Source organism: Balearica regulorum, chromosome 4 (assembly GCF_011004875.1).
Source record: "Balearica regulorum gibbericeps isolate bBalReg1 chromosome 4, bBalReg1.pri, whole genome shotgun sequence".
Taxonomy (NCBI): Eukaryota; Metazoa; Chordata; class Aves; order Gruiformes; family Gruidae; genus Balearica; species Balearica regulorum.
In genome coordinates this window covers 73,218,653-73,236,286 of record NC_046187.1, presented here as the reverse complement: position 1 = coordinate 73,236,286, position 17,634 = coordinate 73,218,653, and the positions used below count along the sequence as shown (strand labels likewise).

Sequence of the window (17,634 nt, the reverse complement as noted above, 5' to 3'; positions counted from 1 at the left end):
CCCCTCAAAAAAGTGAAATGATACATACTAAGCAAGTGTGGTTTGGTAGTGAGGGAACTGGCTGTTGTTCTTTCATAGTGAAAACTTTCACTCCAAGACTTGCTAAGAGCCTCTGTGGCAATCATGTTTTAAGTTTATGCAGAGACAATAATGATTGTGCTTTGGCTTGTTTTCACAATGTTGCTTATCACAAAAATATTGACATTTTTTTGCAGCACAGGTTTTCCTGTTACAGTGCTGGTTTCTGTTGCTCATAATTTTACAGGCTTTACTGACTTTGAGCTGGAGTCATGCAGACCCACCAGTTCTGTTTCCTTGGGTTCCTTTAGCTGTCACTGGTGCTATTCCTGCTTGGTCAAATCTGATTTTGACTTTGTTTTGCTTTTTCAGTCGGGTTTTTGTTTGGGTCTAGTTTGATTTCATGGGTGGAATCTCCCAATCTGCTACATTCTTTTAAGAGCATTTCAGAAAATTGCTGTTTGGATTGGATTACTGTTCTGCTGAGATCCTCTGGTGCTGTGCTGCTCCTATGAAAAGCCACGGGTTTTTTTGCCAGTTGAGAAACTTAATGCCTGTCTACTAAATCAGCAGTGTGAGAGAGACTGTTGGGGAGGATGCGGGGAGCTCTGCGGGGAGCTCCGCCGGTGCCATGGAATTTGGGCTATGGTTATGGGTAGTATCCATGTGGCTGCTGGTCCAGATTAGAATCACAGAATGGTTTGGGTTGGAAGGGACCTCAAAGACCATCTAGGTCCAACCCCCCTTGCCATGGGCAGGGACACCCTCCACTAGACCAGGTTGCCCAAAGCCCCATCCAACCTGGCCTTGAGCACTTCCAGGGATGGGGCATCCACAGCTTCTCTGGGCAACATGTTCCAGTGCCTCACCACCCTCACAGGGAAGAATTTCTTCCTAACGCCTAATCTAAATCTACCTTCTTTCAGTTTAGAATCATTACTCCTTGCCCTATCGCTACAGCCCCTGCTCAGTTCCTGTGAGGTTTGCTAGAAGGTCGGAGTTGCTTTTGTAGCTCTAGTATGAAGCACCATCTTACAGCAGGAAACAAAAGGGACATACTTGTCCAGGAATCAACCATTATTTTAGTTGCACGTGTTTTCTCACAGCTGAGAGGAAGGGGAAAGCTTTGAGCTCCCTTTCCTTGACGTACCCTTGCTTAAAGTAAGGGTAAAGTTTTCAGAATGGCAAAAAAAAAAAAAAAATTTAAAAAAATTGCGTACTCTTAAAAGGAAGCATATTTGTGTTAGTTCCTGCTCAGGTGGAAATGATCATTGTATCACAGGAACCTCAGTAACTGGAGCAGTTGATCCTCACTCAGTTTGTTCAGCTGACTGGAGAGAGAGACAGATAATTGTTTGTTGGTTTGTTTTGGTTTTTTTTTTCCTGAGGAAAGGAGAAAAGTATTTACTGGTGAATGAAGCCAGGAACTGAAGGGCGAGACTTTTCCCATCCATCCATTTTAGTACAGCAGGCAGCTGGGTTGGTTAACACAAGTAACCACAACCCAAAAATTGAGCTTTATTTCTCTGCGCTTACTTTGTCTATACAGAAATAGGTCGCTCATGGTTAAAACATTTGCCCCATACACACATATCTGTATTGCCCCATGGAAAAATGAAGAGGGTGGTTGCTGACAGCATGTCCTATGCTACCAGCCAGCGTAGATTGGCTCTGTGTGCTCAGTGACCCCGTAAGTTGTGTGTCGTCCCGAGCCTCGGGGTAGCAATAGAGACTTTAATGATTTCTTGCTATATTCTTGTCGTCTTCTCAGAATTATTAGAAAGACAGCAAGGATTCCACCTGGAAGGCAAGGAATGGTAGTTATTTTTGGATGGGAAGCTAAAGTGTCGTTTGCTGTAGGGCTTTGCAACTCAAGTATTCTTTCCTGGTAAGTTAAGGGTTGGGGTTTTTTCTTCTACATATTCTGCACAAAAACCAGCAGGTATAATAATAAATACTCAACCTTGACATTTCAGCTTTTCACTGGAAGCTATGGAGAATAACAGCATAGTAATTTAGTAACTTGCTTTCCTACTCCCATTTACTCTCTGCTCTGTGGAACTATTATTTTCCACTTGGCATCTTACCCGCTGCTGATCCCACCAAAGGATCTTGTCGAGAAACAGATTTGCTCTGTGCAGTGCTTACACTTGAACCACAAGAAGTAACTGACCTAGATTAACTTTGAGTCTAGACTGAGATCAGGACTGTCAGGAAAAACTACTTTTAGATTGGGCATAGACATGGAAATAATTGGCAAATATCAAGTAGTGCGACATTCTGTTTGTTTGTTTCTGACAGAAGCATAATCAGGGAAGATTGATCTTAACAGAAGAGCACAAGTCTGTCGCTGTGATGCAATATGGCCAGACAAATATGTCCAAATTTAGGTTGCGTGAGCAGACAGTCTCATGGTAAACAATCGATCTGTTAGACCAGCCGTGAAATACTCGCAGGTTCCTGTGTGGGCTGTTTCTTTTACCCCTCTTCTGAGCAACTCTGTGACAGGCAGGGCTTCACTGAGGAACGTTGTTCTGTGACCCTCAGACTTGTTTATCAGAAATGCTTGTTAATGGGTCGTTGTCCCTATGTGGACAGGCTTTTCATATGCTTCATTTTAATCTACTTTTTCTAATTAATACTCGCTTCAGATGGCATCTGTTTTGGCAGATTTTTGGACCGCAGCCTGGCACAAGGGGATCTGGGCCAGTGGAGGAGTTTTCACGGGGTTCCAAGCCACGGCTTCTGAGGACAACCCTTGTCCGCTCCCACCGGGACATTCCAGCCCTCTGGAGAAGTGCTGCTAGAGCTGCAGCCCCTCCAGCCCCTGCTGTCCTTTTTTTCTCCTCTGTGTCCATGGAGTCCTCTCCTCACGTGCCAAGAGATGGATTTGATGGGAACAACCAGCCCTGCTTTGTTGTTGGAGAAGCAGCTTTGCACTCTCTTGTTCATTGTAGGGAATAACACATCTATTTTATCTCCCCCCCCCCCCCGCCTTTTACCGACAGTGAGCAGGACTGGAGAATGGGTCTTCAGGAGACACATAACTGTTGCGCTTAAAACACAGAAACCCATGGATATGAGGCTATTATTCCTTATCCTCTGATCACTTAGCTCTATGACTTAGAGATTAAAATCTTGTGCCAGGAGAGCTGGTAGCATCAGTGGTACTTACAGTGGGGTTTCTGTTCATCTGCCTGTGTGCAGGAGCCGAGTCCCTCCTCCCAGCTTGCTCTTCTGCCCTTTTTGCAATCCACAGCAGTAAGAGTTGCTCATTTGCATCATAACTGTTATCTCTGATTAAACCTCCCCTAAACTTTGATTAAAGACTACAGAACTATTTTTTTCCCCTTTGCTATGACTGCAAATGCATATTCATTGTTTTGGAATGAGTATTCATGGTGTAGCTTCCAGGTGGAAAAGCTCATCCACCCATTGGTTTGTCCTAATGAGCTAATTATAGCTGGGCTGAGGGATGCTCCACATGCTCAGTAGGTGTTGGTTGTCTTTCCTTCTGTTTGTTACAAGGTGCACTACAGCATCGATACAACCAACGCTGCGCATGCTGACAGCGCCCCGTCCTGGATGCTGCAGCAGGAGTCACAGGGGAGAATGCTTTTAGGAAACTTCAAGTCTTATACCAAAAGAAAATTGTCTTTTTTCCTATTTTTGGGGCAGCCAAGAAATTTGGGGTCCATACACACACCTGCTTCCCGAGGACAAACAGCAAACATTCAGCATTACGCCAGCCTTCCTTCAGAGCAAATACAGCAATATCCCTACTTACAAACGGGGAAAGGATTATCGTTGCATTGCAGGCAGCCAGAAAGACTTTTATTAGAAATCCAGGTTTCCAGAAACATAAAATACACCATCCAGAGAACAGTGTTGGCAGAGCACGAAGGTGCCCAGCCGCAGAGGGGTGTCTAGTTTTACCAGAGGACAGAGAAGACATATACTTACCTGCTGAGAAGGCGGCCAGGAGAACAACCATCAGGGGAGTCAGCTGGCAGGAGTCCCCCACCTTGTAAAGAAAGACCTCCATGCAGTACGTGGGCTCAGCGCTGCCCGCGGGGCAGAAGGCGTCGGGAGGGCACTTGACCGGGTTCACATCCGGACTCTGCCCAAGAGAAGAAGTAACTCAGCACCAGCAAAGGGAGAAGACTGCAGAAGGTAACTAGTCTGAAAAGAGATGACACTGCAGCGTTGAAAAGACAGAAGCAATGAACCTGCCATCGTTAAATTCAGCCCATCTGCCCCTGTGGTGTTACTCAGAGTAGGGTGAAGAGCAGAAGAGCTCTTCATTATACAGCCCGTCCGTACATCAAACCCCCTCATTAATGGATACAGCATCTCTGACTTCCCCCGGATGGCCCAGCGAGACCAGGCGGCTCCAAGGGTGGCACAAAGCCAGACTCTTGGTGTCGTCGCCATCCATCAGGGCTCTGTCTATGTTTAAGGAAAGGAAAGAGGCTCGGATAAGAGTTGTGTTAATTGAAGCGTATTTAGTTTGTCGCAGGACAGCTGTATTTGTTAATCCAGACTGTCAAAGCAGCTGATGGAGACTCACAGGGCAGTAGTGATTTTCTGGGCACAGGTCACAGCTCTCCTTGCCCCACTGTAATTGGTATTCTCCTGTCCTGCAGAGCTTGCATTTTTTGTCACTGGGACCTTTGAACATACCTAGAATAGCAAATAAGCACAGAATTAAGATCTGGGACTACTAGACCCCGGGGCCTTTGCAATTCCATATGGGTGATTCAGCTTTCAAAGCCACAGGGAGAAAGGCCTTTAAATACTTCATGTGCATAACAAAAGCTGAGGACTTTGGTCCTTGCTCGGTGGCAAAGGGGCAGGAAAGAGAACAAACAGGGACAGAGGGACTAAAGGATATCTGGGGTTTGATCTGGCAAACAGAGCAAGTTTGAGTCGGAGTACAGTGGGAGATGGGTTTAGTAGTGAGCTCTGGCTTTAAAGCAGGGGGAAGGTTGGAGCTGGAGGTCAACAGTGTTTCATCCTCTCTAATTCTGGATTCAAACGCCTTTTCCAGCTGTTTGAAACTTGCTGAGCCAAGTTTAAAGCACGGCTCAGTTTCCTAAGCTTGGTGGGAATGATGGGTCACAGCAGTCCCGGGTCTCAAAGCAGCAAATGCTTTTTTGCATGTTCGAAACACAACTTGACTACAAGAAATCCCTGGTGCTGTCTCCAGAGGGGAGGCTCGCCATCCGTGGTTGCAGGGATGGCTGGAGCGCTCTGCCCTCCCCCTGACTCACCCGCTGCAGTTTGATGTTCTGGAAGACAGCCATGCAAGGAGCAGAGCCGTGTCCTCGCTTCCCCTCATTGACTGCCCCCTTTGCCACTGCTGCTTCCCAACCTCAGCACCCCCCCCGTCCCCTGGGGAAACGGAGACGAGGCTCGGGAAGAAATCATTTCTTCTGGTGTTGAAGCTGTGCGTTCCCAGCTGGGTTATCGCAGCCCCCCCCCCCCCCCCCCCCCCCCGACCCTCCGCTGCAGAAGTTACCTGGCAGGCAAGGTGTGCACTCCTCCGACGCCTCCTGAAGAGCCTCTTGCCCACCAGGACAAGGCAGACACCCCGTGCAGCCGGTGGTGCTGGGGAGGGGAGAGGAGACAGGCAATGCTGTAGGACAAGCACTTGCAAGACCAGCCCAGCAAAGCCAGCTCTCTTACATATGCACAGCCTGAAGTCTCCAGGGTCTACCAAGAGCTAAGGTTTTGCCATTTTGTGGGCATTCATGGTGTCTCTCTCCAGTGCAGCTTCTCACATGTCTAATTAAGACTGGGGACACGACGGCATTTCTGTCCTCCCTTTGGTTGCTTATTTGCATGTAACTTGTAGGAACTTGCTCTCCCAGAAGCTGCTGTTCCTTAGCAAACTTGGCTGGAACTGGTCAACAGGTACTGAAGAGAGTTGGGAGAGAGACCTGCGATACAGCTGGGTAAGCCATGGGTCCAGTCTTGTGGCAATTTCATCAAGGTTCAGCAGAGATCTGCTCCATAACATGGGACAAGCGAGCTCAAGGTGAGGGCAGAAGGAAGGTAAGTGTTCACGTGCCAATTCACCTGCTTTGGATACAAACCCCGTGACCTCTGTGCAGGCATCCCTACAGGCAGGGTGCGGAGCCCATCACGAGGTGCCCCACCAGCACCTCTCCCAGGCCCTCTCCCCCCCGCCCCGAGAGGTGACAGCTCAGCCTGGGTACTTTAGCTGCTGCCTTCTGCACCTCCTGACTCAGGATAAACAAACCATTAGCTCAGCTTCAACCTACTAAACCCAGAGCCACACTCAGCACAATCCCTGTGCCAGTGACGTTGGGAGTGGGGATGGAGGAGGCAGGTTCCAAGGTGATGCTCTGCAACCTCCTCCTGGGGTTCCTCCACACCCAGCCAGGATCCTCCCCTCACCGTACCATCCCTCTCTCACCAGGGTCAGCACCAATGGCTCTACAGCCAAAAAGGCAGGTGACTTGCCTTTGGCCACTACATTGGTTCTTCTAGCTTGGTGGCTGAAAGAAAACCACCCCTCCCTGCCCCCCCGAGAGCCAGCAACGCAAGTAGACTTCTTACTTGCAAAATGATCCAGGCAGGCAAGGCAGACAAAAAACTGCATTTTGCTGGGAGCTAAAATACCCTGAAAAAGAGAAGAGTAAGCCTTCGGGATTTTTCCTCCACTGTCACTGCCCCATGTTGTTGTATATTTGCTCTTCTCCATTTTACAAGCAATAAAATCAGCTCCCCACAACACGCTTCAGGTGGCATTTCTTGGGCTTATTCAGGATGTTTGGGTTTATATTTGCCAAAACCCCTGAAATAGCAATACAAGTTTCCTAATGACCTCTGCCATGCTGAGGGACACGTGGGGGGCTCGGGCAGAGTTCCCTGGTGTCACTCTCGTGCCCCAGACCCTGCCAGGGAGACAGAGACCTGTCAACCTTCCCAGCATGGCAGGTGGAACTGGAATGAAGCTGAACTAGGTGATCCCAGTGCTGCCTCCTGGCTTATTCAGCTGGAGCAGGGGAAACCCCTCTGGTCACCCCAATCCCTCCAGGGGTTCCCCCCACCCCGGGAAGTCTGGGGCACATCTCCTTCCCTCCAAAGGGAAGGACCCAAGACCCATCAACCAGGGCAGCTCTGCCCTGTGCAGCAATCTGCGGGTTGCTCTCCCTCCCTGCACCGCCAGGACCCCGAAGGGCAGGGGGACACGTACAGACCCTTCCCCACAGCTCAACAAGGAGCGAAATGCCCTGAACTGCCCGTGCTGTGGGCAGGGGGAGCAGGCAGGACCCGGCTTGTGAGCCCCTGCCACGCCAACGGGACCCTCTAAAGGCACAGAGCACTGCTTGGGAGTTCAGGTGGGTTTGGGAAGATGCCTGATGATGCCCAACACCGGTCACTGCCATGGGACAGAACTGAGGTGCCTGTGTTCAGAGAGGAGCTGGCAGTGGTGTGGGTGAGATCTGCCTTACGCCCCTTCATCTGCAACAAGCAGCAGAGGCTGCGGCAGAGCAGGATGAAAACAAACCAACCTCCCTCTCCCTGCAAGGAAAAAGAAACTTTTAAAATTTATAATTGCATGATTTAGGGGCCATCTCCGCACACTCCTCTGTGGTCTAACGCAGTGTTCAAATTCGCTGAGTAAAGGCAGCGACATACCGCAGCGCTGTCACCAGTTAGACTTTTCTCTTCCCAAACTTAGCAAGTGATAGCCAAGATTTAGGTACCAGCCAGTTTGCTGGGTGGATTTTCAAAAGAACAGTTGTGCATGCATGAGGAGCACTTAATTTGTGTACCGAATAGCTGCTGCAGTGCATGTGTTAATTAGGTTTTCGCATAAGTAAATGCCAGTCTGTTTTGAACATGTTGTTACGCTGTCTGCGAACACATTGCACCAGGCTCACACTGCGTTAGCCAGGTGCAAAGCAGCTCGCTGAGAACCGGAATGAGGAGAGTATTACACTTAATATTCAGACTGCAGAAGATTGCCTAACTGAAAACAAAGATGGTTTACACTAATTTATGCTATTAAAAATAGGGGAATACTTTATTTTCCTGACATCATTTTTCCTGTGCTACAACTGAATTTCATAAACCTTCTTCCCTGACTTTCTGGAAAAGGCTTTCACTGCAGCGTTAGTATTAGCTTGTTGCAAACAGAAGCGTGACTCTGAGATCTGTTCTTTTCATTTTAATAAAAAATCTCAATAACAGAATGGGAAGAGATGTGCTATTCTATTTTTAGCCTGAACAAAATAACCTGTTTACTCTTCAGTGCTTTTAAGTTACCTGGTAATTGCATCTGGCCATGGGAAAAAAGCCTCTCATAGCCTGATGAAAATGCATTTGGGTTGAGTACCAATCAAAGCCTACCTTTCTCACATGCTCTGCAGGCTGCAGCCCCAGACTCATTAGCGTAATGGCCAGGCAGGCAGGGAAGGCATATGGTGCTCCTTGTGAGGCTGGGAGAGAAAGGAGCAGAGGTGAGTGCTATTTTAGGTCACCTGAGCCTCTATCCACTTCAAGAAGAGAGAGCAGAGCACAACTCTTTGTTTCACTAACAAGCCTAGAAATAGGGTAATTATAATGAAGGAGTTCAGGCAGAAAAACAGCAATTTGAGCTGGCCTGAATGTTAAAGGTCCACTGGAAAAATCAAGTTTTCTCTGTTATTAATGTTAGAGATGCCTTGTGGGCTATATGGAAAGGGATGGGTTTCTGAGTCTGAATTCTAGGTCTTGAAAAATATGTTGTGGTTTAAAAACCTTGGTTTAAAGTCAGGCTCTTAAAACCATACTTGGAAATATTGAATTGGAAAGGTGCTTGATGTTCAGCATCCATCAGCGATTTTAAAAGGAGCTGCTCTGTTGTTGAAAGTCAGGTCACTTAGGAGTTGAAAAAAGGACCTAAACCACAGGCACTGATGTGTGAGAGTCCTGACCTCGAATAACAGGGACTGTGGGAAAGGGGATGTAATATGTTAGACCTCCGGGAGGAGGGGGAGGAAAATAGGGAAAGGCAGAGAAAGAGGAAAGCTATTGCATTCATCACCAACAGAGCCAAATCCCCAACAACAAGCATGTGGGTATAAGAATTTGTTTACATGCTCAGGGATGCTTTGGAGGAAAACAAGGACACGCTCTTTAATTCCTTCAGAAACCCCAGGCTGAGCAAGATTTGTGGAAAAAAATAAAAATCAATTGGAAACAGCAAATGCTTTGCTTAAAACAAACCAATACAGGGCCCGCGCCAGCCAGAGCCACTCAAAGCTCAGGGGAGCCTGGATTCTCCAAATACCACAGAAATGTTAAACGATCCCATCGGAGCCCTGAGGCCCAGGCAGCTGCCATGGAGATGGCCACGCACACGCTGCGCCCGCCTGACCCCCTCCCCTCCGCTTCTCCACATCCCCCCCCATCTTCTGGTCCCCCGCTCCGGCCGCCGTTTGCTGACCCATCCTTTCTGGTCCCCGGCTCGGCCCTCTCCGGCATCCCCACAGCAGCATTTGTGTGGTGCCCTGGAGACTGATCCTGAGGGGTTTTTTTAAAGCACTTGGGCAGTAAATAAGGTAAGGTGGGTCCTCACAGCACAAACAGCAAGGGGGGAGCACGGAGGGGGAAGCTGGTGGCCCCTCAAACTTATGGGCTGCTGCAAACGAACTGCACGGCCATGTCGCTCTTCCCCACGGCCACGTTTTGTTCCCTCTCCCCAGGGCTGACCAGAATGGGGACACAGTCCTGGGAAGCTCTCGCCACCCTCCTGTCCTTGCAGCCACCTGAGGGACAAACCCCAGCAGCAGACATCTGATACAGCGAGGAAAACCACGATGGGAAACGGTGGGAACAGCACGTTCCTGCAGCCGGAGGACACTCGCACAGCATCCCCGGGGTGAGGCAGCCCGGTGAAATTGCAAGGCCAGGCGTCTGGCTGAGATGTCTCGTTAGCTTTTCCACACTGTATCAGCTAAGGATGTTGCTTCAGTTGCCAGTGACTTAAATATAATGAGATCCCTTGGAGGCGACAAAACAGAGATTGAGAAAGTAATTGGGCAAAGCGCAGAGGTGAAGCCAGCTGGGCAGAGGTATCCTGGAGAAAAGCCGAGGAGATGAACCCCACACCTCGCTCCCAAGTGTCCTTCCGTCACAAAAAAACCCTAACATATTCTCTCTGAATACGTACAAAAGACTACGGAAAAAGAAAAGGGTGGAGCTGGCTGCTGAGAAGCCCTCGGCATGAGCACCCCCATGCCAGGGTTTCCTGGAGAGAAGAATTTAGCAGCACGGAGGAGGTGCACCCCTTCGCACCTCCGCCTGCCCCACGGGGAGCTCTTTTAAAGCACAGCCCAAAGGCAACCTGGGGCTTTCTCCAGGGTTTGGACTGTTTGTAGTTTAGCTTAACAAACACTGCTATTTTGGCTTTGCAGCGAATGAGCTCCCCGACCCAGTTTGGCACAGAACCCCGCAAGAAGCTGGGGAGCACACGGCCTCTGGCTGCTGCCAACGAGTGTTTGCGCCGTGGGTGGGTGCCGGGGCAGCAAGTCCAGGGCACGCGGGGATGCAAAACCCCTGCACTTCCCAGGGAGAAACCACTCCAGCAGCACTTTTCCCTTAGCCCAAAGGAGGAGATTTTTCTGGCTGGGAAGCATTTTGAGGGAGAGGACCACCACCCCATGCCCGGGGTCTCAGGCACTTACTTGGTGTAACGCCCCTGCGGACAAGGCAGGCACGACGGTTGCCCGCTTTCGGGCTGGTAGTGGCCCAGCGGGCAGGAGATGCAGGCACTGGCGTCCGTGCACGAGCCCTCAGCACAGCACGAGCAGCTCGAGGTACCTAAATTGGAACAAAAAGGTCAGGATCAGGACTGCCAGACTTGACTTAAATCCCTTTGCTTGTCAGGACAGGACACTGCCACGCATGCCGAAGTGTTGAGATGCAACCCCTCCAACGGTAATGATGCTGTTGTGCACCGTTAGCAAGCTGAAGAACAGTCATAAGGTGTTTAAAGGTCTCAAGTCTATCAATGTGTTTTGCTGTAATTAAGATGACTGTTTTTTTCCTCTTTTAACTTGAGGGGCCAGGAGGGTTTTCTTTGTTTTCCCTCCAACACACAAACAAAAAAGAACAAAAGCCCAACATGCTCCTTTGGATTGCTGATAATTTAGGGAAGCAGAAAAACCCCAGAGCAGAGGATCTGCCTTCAGCAGCAACAGCTTTTCTTTGCGCACAGGTACCACGGCATTCCCACCAGACAGGAGCTCGCCCCCTCTGCTCCACAAAACGAATCCGAGCTTTGCAGAGTAATTGGGTGGGATTTGCTGTAGCTGCACACGTCAGACCTGCCACCCCGCTGCTTGCAGGAACCAGTCCTCGGTGCTGCAGCAGCCAAACGCGGGCAAGAGGAGAAGGTCCGGTGGGCGAACATCCTGCACGTGAGGGTGGTGGGAATTACCTCCTGTCCTCTGCAGATTTACCCTAAAGCATCAGAGCTGCTTATTCCTCTTCTTTAAAAACGCATTGCAGTAGAGGAAGTAAGCAAAAAGTACATGGCTTGTATATTAGGGCTTCTTTTTATTTGAGATTTTTTCTGGGGGTGGAGTGGTGGTGTTAAAAAAAAACACAAACCAACCACATTACAACACATAAATAACTTCTGAAAACAATAATATTATGTACTCCTGACCACAGAAGATGTTGACCGGGTGGTTTCTCAAGCCCAACTGAAAAGGCTGTTTCTATAGCAGAGATTCTCTTTCAAACATTTGAGACGGATAGTTGGAAGCTGTCCTTATAGCTGGCACTGTACCTCAAAACAACATCCTCCTGCCAATAAATCAGGTTGCATTTGTGTTACACTTTGCAGCCACAACCCTACCGCTTCTTCATCCTCCTGGGGAAGCCTCAGGAGGACCAATACACAGCACGAGGCCAGCAAAGGCCAAGCCTTTAACTTCAGAAAGGTGCAACAAATTAACTCCCACTCCTGCTGCCTGCCCTAGCCTCCAACATGAGAACATGTGCTGGTTTCATCTCCTTTGAAAAGTTCCTTTTCCACCTAACACAAGAGCCGGGGTAAGCATGGCCTTTACCTTCGTTGGGAAACGTCCCTGGGGAGCAGCGGGCACAGGCTGTCACGTTCACTCTGCTGCAGTTCGAGGGCTTGGCAGTGGTGAGGAACGGAGCTGCTGATGGGACCCCAGGAGACGTGGTCATGCCTGGGGGGGACACCGGCGTGCTGGTGGACACGGCCATCTGTCCTGTAGGCGCTTGAGAGGTGGTCGTGCTGCCAGAGGTGAGGACGGTCACATCTGTGGTGGCAGGCAAGGTCTGAGCAGGGTTTTTTGTGCTTGGATCAGCAGATGGCTCTGCCGTGGATGCGACAAGGTTTGCTGTGGTTGATGTCACTCCAGCTGAGAGCGTTGCAGAGGCAGTTGGGGGAGCAGAGGCCGTGGTAGCGGTTGCACTAGGAGGTGCTGGGGTTGATGCAATGGGGACCTGGGTGGTGGTTGCCCTGGGAAGCACTGGTGTTGATGCCACAGGGGCCTGGGTGGCGGTTGTCTGGCCTAAAGCAATACCTAAGAGGAGAAAAAACATAATCAGTGGCCAGATTACTGTTCTCCCTTTAGAGACTTCCCATTACGTCCTCACCAACTCCTTAACCCATGTATCCTTGCTCAATGTCCAGAAACTCCCTTCTGCTACAGTCTGCTGCAGAGCAATACAGAAGCAAGGAGGCGAACAGGACTGGCAGCATCTGAGAATCCCTGGCACACGAGACACTTCTCAAGGAAATAAATTAGAGGGTCCGTGAGGCCACAGCTCAGCAGATGCCAATGTCCAGGAGGTCTGACTCTCGTAGATAAAAAGGTGTGAGAATTGCCTGAAACACTTGATTTTGTTAGCGGCAGCTTGAGAGAGATCCCACAACAATCTGATTTAAGATGCTTGTCAAGTAGCTGGCTGTTTCATCCCATCTTGGTTAAAGGGATCAGCAAAAAAAAGTCATGGGTTGGGTTTTTTTTTTTTAAAGCTGTTCTGGAGATATATCCAGTAACCAGAAGGGAACCCGCAGGCCAAGACTTGCTTTGATTCTGAAATCCCCCCATCAGAGCGGGGACAGCTGTAATCTTCAGAGAAAAGGGGTATTACTGCAGTTCAAGTTGTTTTGCTGCGATACGTAGCGGACTGAAGGGCTATCTGCTGGTGAAAGCTGTCTTGGCACACACGAGGGATGTCTTCCAGTCTCCAAAGGGAGGGGAGACCCAAGAAATTAAATATAAAAAATAGCAAGTTGGTTTTAATTTAGCTCTGTGGTACTAAGCAAACCCAGAAAAGCGAAAACAAAATAGCCAGCTCCTGCCATAGCTTCTGAACACATCCAACCTCATACAGCATCAGCGTGCGACTGCGGCTGATACCGTGGTGTTTACGTGCTCACCACCAGCACACATCTGCTAAGCCACCACAGCAAGAGGGCCTGCTGAAGTCCAGTGGCCATTGACAGGAAAACTAAAAGGACTATTTTAAGAAATTGCTTTGTGGGTTTCAAGGAGCCCAGAGAGCGTAGCTGAAACCCGGCGGCAAGATGCGGACAAGGAAGGACACGAGCAGGATGAGAAGCTGGAGACCCGGAGGGGCTGTGCCTTTGCGCAGTGACAGCACAGACCCACGGGTGCCTGAGGTTTGTCCCACGCCTGCTTCTCCCCCAGCCTTCCATCTCTCTCTCAATTTGGGCTACACCACGTGAGGCCGGGCACTACGGGTACCAGTGCTTAGCGCCGCCGTGGTGTGAACAACAACATGCGGACCAAGTTAATTAATAACTCTAGTTAAATTTCTGCAGCACAATCAGGACACTGAATAAAAGAGTCCTTACAAAGTTGCGATCACATGGAGAGAGCCTGTTGGGAGTGCTCCCTCCTGTTGCATACTGCCTGCTTTGTACTCCACAGAGCACAAACCCCCATCTTTCCCTAACTACCCAGCGAAGCAGCAGATGAACACCCAGCTGTTTGGGCTGCTGACCACATTTTCTTGCTGTAGCCCCCAAAAACAGAGATGCTGAATTTAACAGCGGTTGTTTTGTGAGTTGTTTGCCCCAGGCCCAAATCCAAGTGACCGGGAGATGCCAGCGCTGCTCCTAGGCAGGGAGAGCAGCTCTGCAGTACCCACGGAGGACACCAGTACCTCGGCCATGCCTCCATCCAGGATGGAGATGCAATTCCCCTCATCTGACTCACCTGCCTGAAGGGCCAAAGTCAGTCTGCTTCTCTTTGCTCACGCCTGGCATCGAGCCGAGTCAGCCCAGGTTTTCATTAAACTAATCTCAAAGTAAACACTGGCAGTAAGTCAAGGGCAGCGTCAAGTTCTCCTGGGAAAAGCTCTCAGAAGGACCGCTGGGATCAAAGTCTGAGCTCCCAGAGCAGCCTGTCCCCAACGTATGCTCAGCTCCGCCAGCCAGACACACTGCAGTGGATTTAAACACCTTGGACTGCACACAGCTGGATGAATTTTGTTGTGTTTTGGGGTTTTTTTTAAACATTTTTTTTAGTTGAATATTGCCTCTTTGTAACCTTTCATTGGTTGGTTGGTTCTGGTATTAAATGGTGGTACTGTTAAGATGGATTTTTTTTTTTTTTTAAAATCGAAAATGTTACAAAAATAGTCATTAAAGAGCAGCTTGCAAAACATCAGTAGCCATCAGCAGCCTTCAGTAGCCAGTATTACATAAATTAATTTAAACAACTTCTGGAGGAAAAAAAAGTAGGCAGGGTGGAAAAAATAGTTCTGAGCATCTATTAAAAATGGGTGATGCTTTGTTTTTCCAGTTATAGTATCACAGGTGTTAAAAAACAATGCTCAAACAACCTTAGCTTCATCAGACCATTTTGTCTCTGCACTTACACCGTCTACACCAGGGAGCGGTGATTTTGCTTTCTAGAGACTACTTTTTTTTTTTTTTTAGGGGCACTGTAAATCAACAAAAGTATCTCCAGGGACACTTCAAGGATGGGTCATTCTGTGTGATGCCTTGGCACGATATTTCACTCCAAGAGCCTTGAGGATGCCAAGGAAGGTGACCGAACTCTTTAATTACAGAGCTCATCCTTCCTGACCTATAAGGCAGGCAGCCCTGCTGACTTGCGAAGCACACAGACACTGGCTGGGAACTCACAAAATGCAGAAATAGGATAGACACTCCCTTATTTTTTTCTTTGCCTCCATCTAAACAACTGTACAACCTGCCATTCTGAAAAACTAATCCTTCAAGCCAAACAAAACACAACCAAGTCAACAATTACAGATCTAGGCGAAGATAATAATCACCTTTAGTGAATTCAACAGGTTAATAATTGGCTCCTGAATCAACAGGTGAATAATTGACTCCTGAAAGAGAGAGTTTCCCCAATTTTTTTTGATTTCATGAGAGTGCCAGACTACGGCTTGTACCTTGTTACACGCTCAGGCTGCCCTGGATGCACGCAACTAAAGATGAAGCTCAGCAGGTAATTGCTCTGACTAGTTTTGCCCCTTGCCGAGGAACTCTGTAAAATGCAAATTGTCTGAGCAGGGCTGATGGTTTCATATTCCAAAAAGGGCCCCCGGCAACCTCCAACCCCCCAAATGCAGGTGGAATGCAGGGAGGAGGGAGCCGGGCAGCACCGCACCCCAAGGAGCTCCCAGTTGTGCGTGGCCAGAGCTGCCCTGGAAGGTACGCGATCTGAAGTGCAACAAGTTTTGCAGATCCCACATCGCAAAAATATTAACTATATCAATGTAGATTTTGGGTTTGTTTGGGTTTGGTTTTTTTTTTTTGATAGGTAAGCAGTACAAAAGGATAAGAACAAGGAGAGGAGCAGATAGAGGCATGATTACAAAAATATTCAGGCATTTATATATATGCTTTTTCTCTCATAAAGACCCAGTTACCAAAACACCCTAAGAAAGTGAACATACTGGGGCATCCTGTTCCTTGGGGTTTAAGATAAAGCCATGAAGAGGCCACTGCAAATCCTCAATACACAGAGTAATAGGGCTCTATTTTTCCTCCTTTTTTTTCTTGTAAAAGCAAGCTTTTATATTTACTATGTTTAGCCTGCTTCCAACGCTGCATCTCTTTCAACACTTATTGCCCTTCCTGCCTTCCTCCCCACTCTCGCCCTGCCCTTCTGCAGCACCCCAAGATGAATCCCAGTTACGGCTTTACCCACCTCCGTGCTCAGCCAGCAAAGAGAAACGCCGGCATAGGAGGACATACCTGTTAAACACGCCGTGGTTAGGCTCCAAAGCAGAGGAGAGGGCCAGGCACTCATCTTTCCCCGAGGAGTAATGCAGTTTGTCAAAAGACAAGATCAGTAGCTGATCTCCTGCACCCAGCTGTTTATTCTCCTCCGGTTTTGTGCCCGATATTGTCAGCTGACTCTGATCATGCGGCTCAGTCAAGTCAACCTCCCCCAGCAAATGGGGGTTTTATATTCGGAGACCACAACGGGTCTTAAGACGTTACTGGCCTTCTTAAAGCATAGTGCAAATTAAGTATTGAGCAGAAAAGCAAATCTAAGCCTCTCCTTGCGACATGCAGAAATACGTGCAAGAGAAACGTCCTGGAGGAAGCAATGGGCTCTTAGAGAGGAACGGCCGAGCCACGCTGGAGCCCTGCGCCTGGCTGCTCGCCAGCCCCCCGTGACCTTGTCAAGTGAAAGGATTTCATTTTTTAGACACCCAGGATTTCCTGCAAGAAGAAAAACAAGAAGAAAAAGAACCCCAGAAAAGCCGACAGTTCAAAGCAGCTCCCATTTTAACTGAGACCAACCATGCTGTAACCAAAATTCACCCTCTGGGGAGGGCAGAGCTTTCCCAATCAGTGTTTAACTTCCCCCTTGTTGCCCCCCCAAGGTGTCAAATTTGATGTATTGAGTTGTTGTGATCAAGAGCAAACTCAACAGTCCTGGTGGTGATGATTTTGAGATGAGGGCATTAAGTTTAGCAAGGCCCCATCTCATTTTCCATGTGTTATCTGACGGCTATCCTGCTTGCGGTTCATGCCCCAGGCCTTGTCCATGCCACCCAAGGACACAGATGTCCCCGTGGTTTCCTCACCCTGCAGCCCTACTTCGAAAGATTTCCCCTCCCCCATTTCCTTCTGCCCCCATGGGTCAGCAATCAGCATCGCTGAGCCTCCGCTGCGATAGGTTTCTTTTTGCGTACGGCCGAATGCCACATCTCATGGCCGTCACATCTTCCCCCAAATTCAGGTAACAGCTGGCTACTCGTGTAGGATCGTGGATGCTCAGCAGGCAGAGCCCCCCCAGCCACACGTTCCATGAGCTCATCAGGCACTGTCACGTGCTGCCCATGCCTTTTGTGCTCCAAAATCCTCCACAGGGCTTGACACAGTGATCCAACCGTTAGCGTGCTCTAACCCAAACCCCCAAGCCCCCTCACAGCACCACGGCAGCACTGTGCTACACATGTGGTTCCTCCTTCACGTTGCACGGCTGCCACACAAGCCAGGAAGTTGTGCAAGGGAAGGTTTCTCACGCAATCCCTGTCTGCACAGCCCAGTGGCACTTCCTGCACGAAGAGATGCAGCCTCTGCTATGGGAGATG

At 49.1% G+C, this 17,634-nt stretch overlaps 1 protein-coding gene across 2 annotated transcripts; it reads right to left on the bottom strand.

The window, feature by feature from the left end:
* Positions 1–1,498: 1,498 nt before the first annotated feature.
* LOC142601789 (uncharacterized) lies at positions 1,499–16,662 on the bottom strand. Of its 2 annotated transcripts, none has more exons than XM_075752675.1 (9): positions 16,283–16,662; positions 12,114–12,599; positions 10,722–10,857; positions 8,404–8,492; positions 6,604–6,667; positions 5,540–5,628; positions 4,589–4,701; positions 3,982–4,138; positions 1,499–1,818 (listed from the first exon to the last, which is right to left on the bottom strand). In XM_075752675.1, the coding sequence occupies exons 1-9, from the start codon at positions 16,335–16,337 to the stop codon at positions 1,667–1,669; spliced, it is 1,341 nt and encodes a 446-aa protein (XP_075608790.1). In that variant the 5' UTR covers positions 16,338–16,662; the 3' UTR covers positions 1,499–1,666. The 2 variants fall into 2 exon arrangements, 1 of the variants encoding a protein (XP_075608790.1); XR_012835432.1 differs by lacking the exon at positions 1,499–1,818 and adding an exon at positions 1,915–2,827 and having other exon boundaries at positions 2,920–4,138; positions 16,283–16,622.
* Between the last annotated feature and the right edge of the window lie 972 nt (positions 16,663–17,634).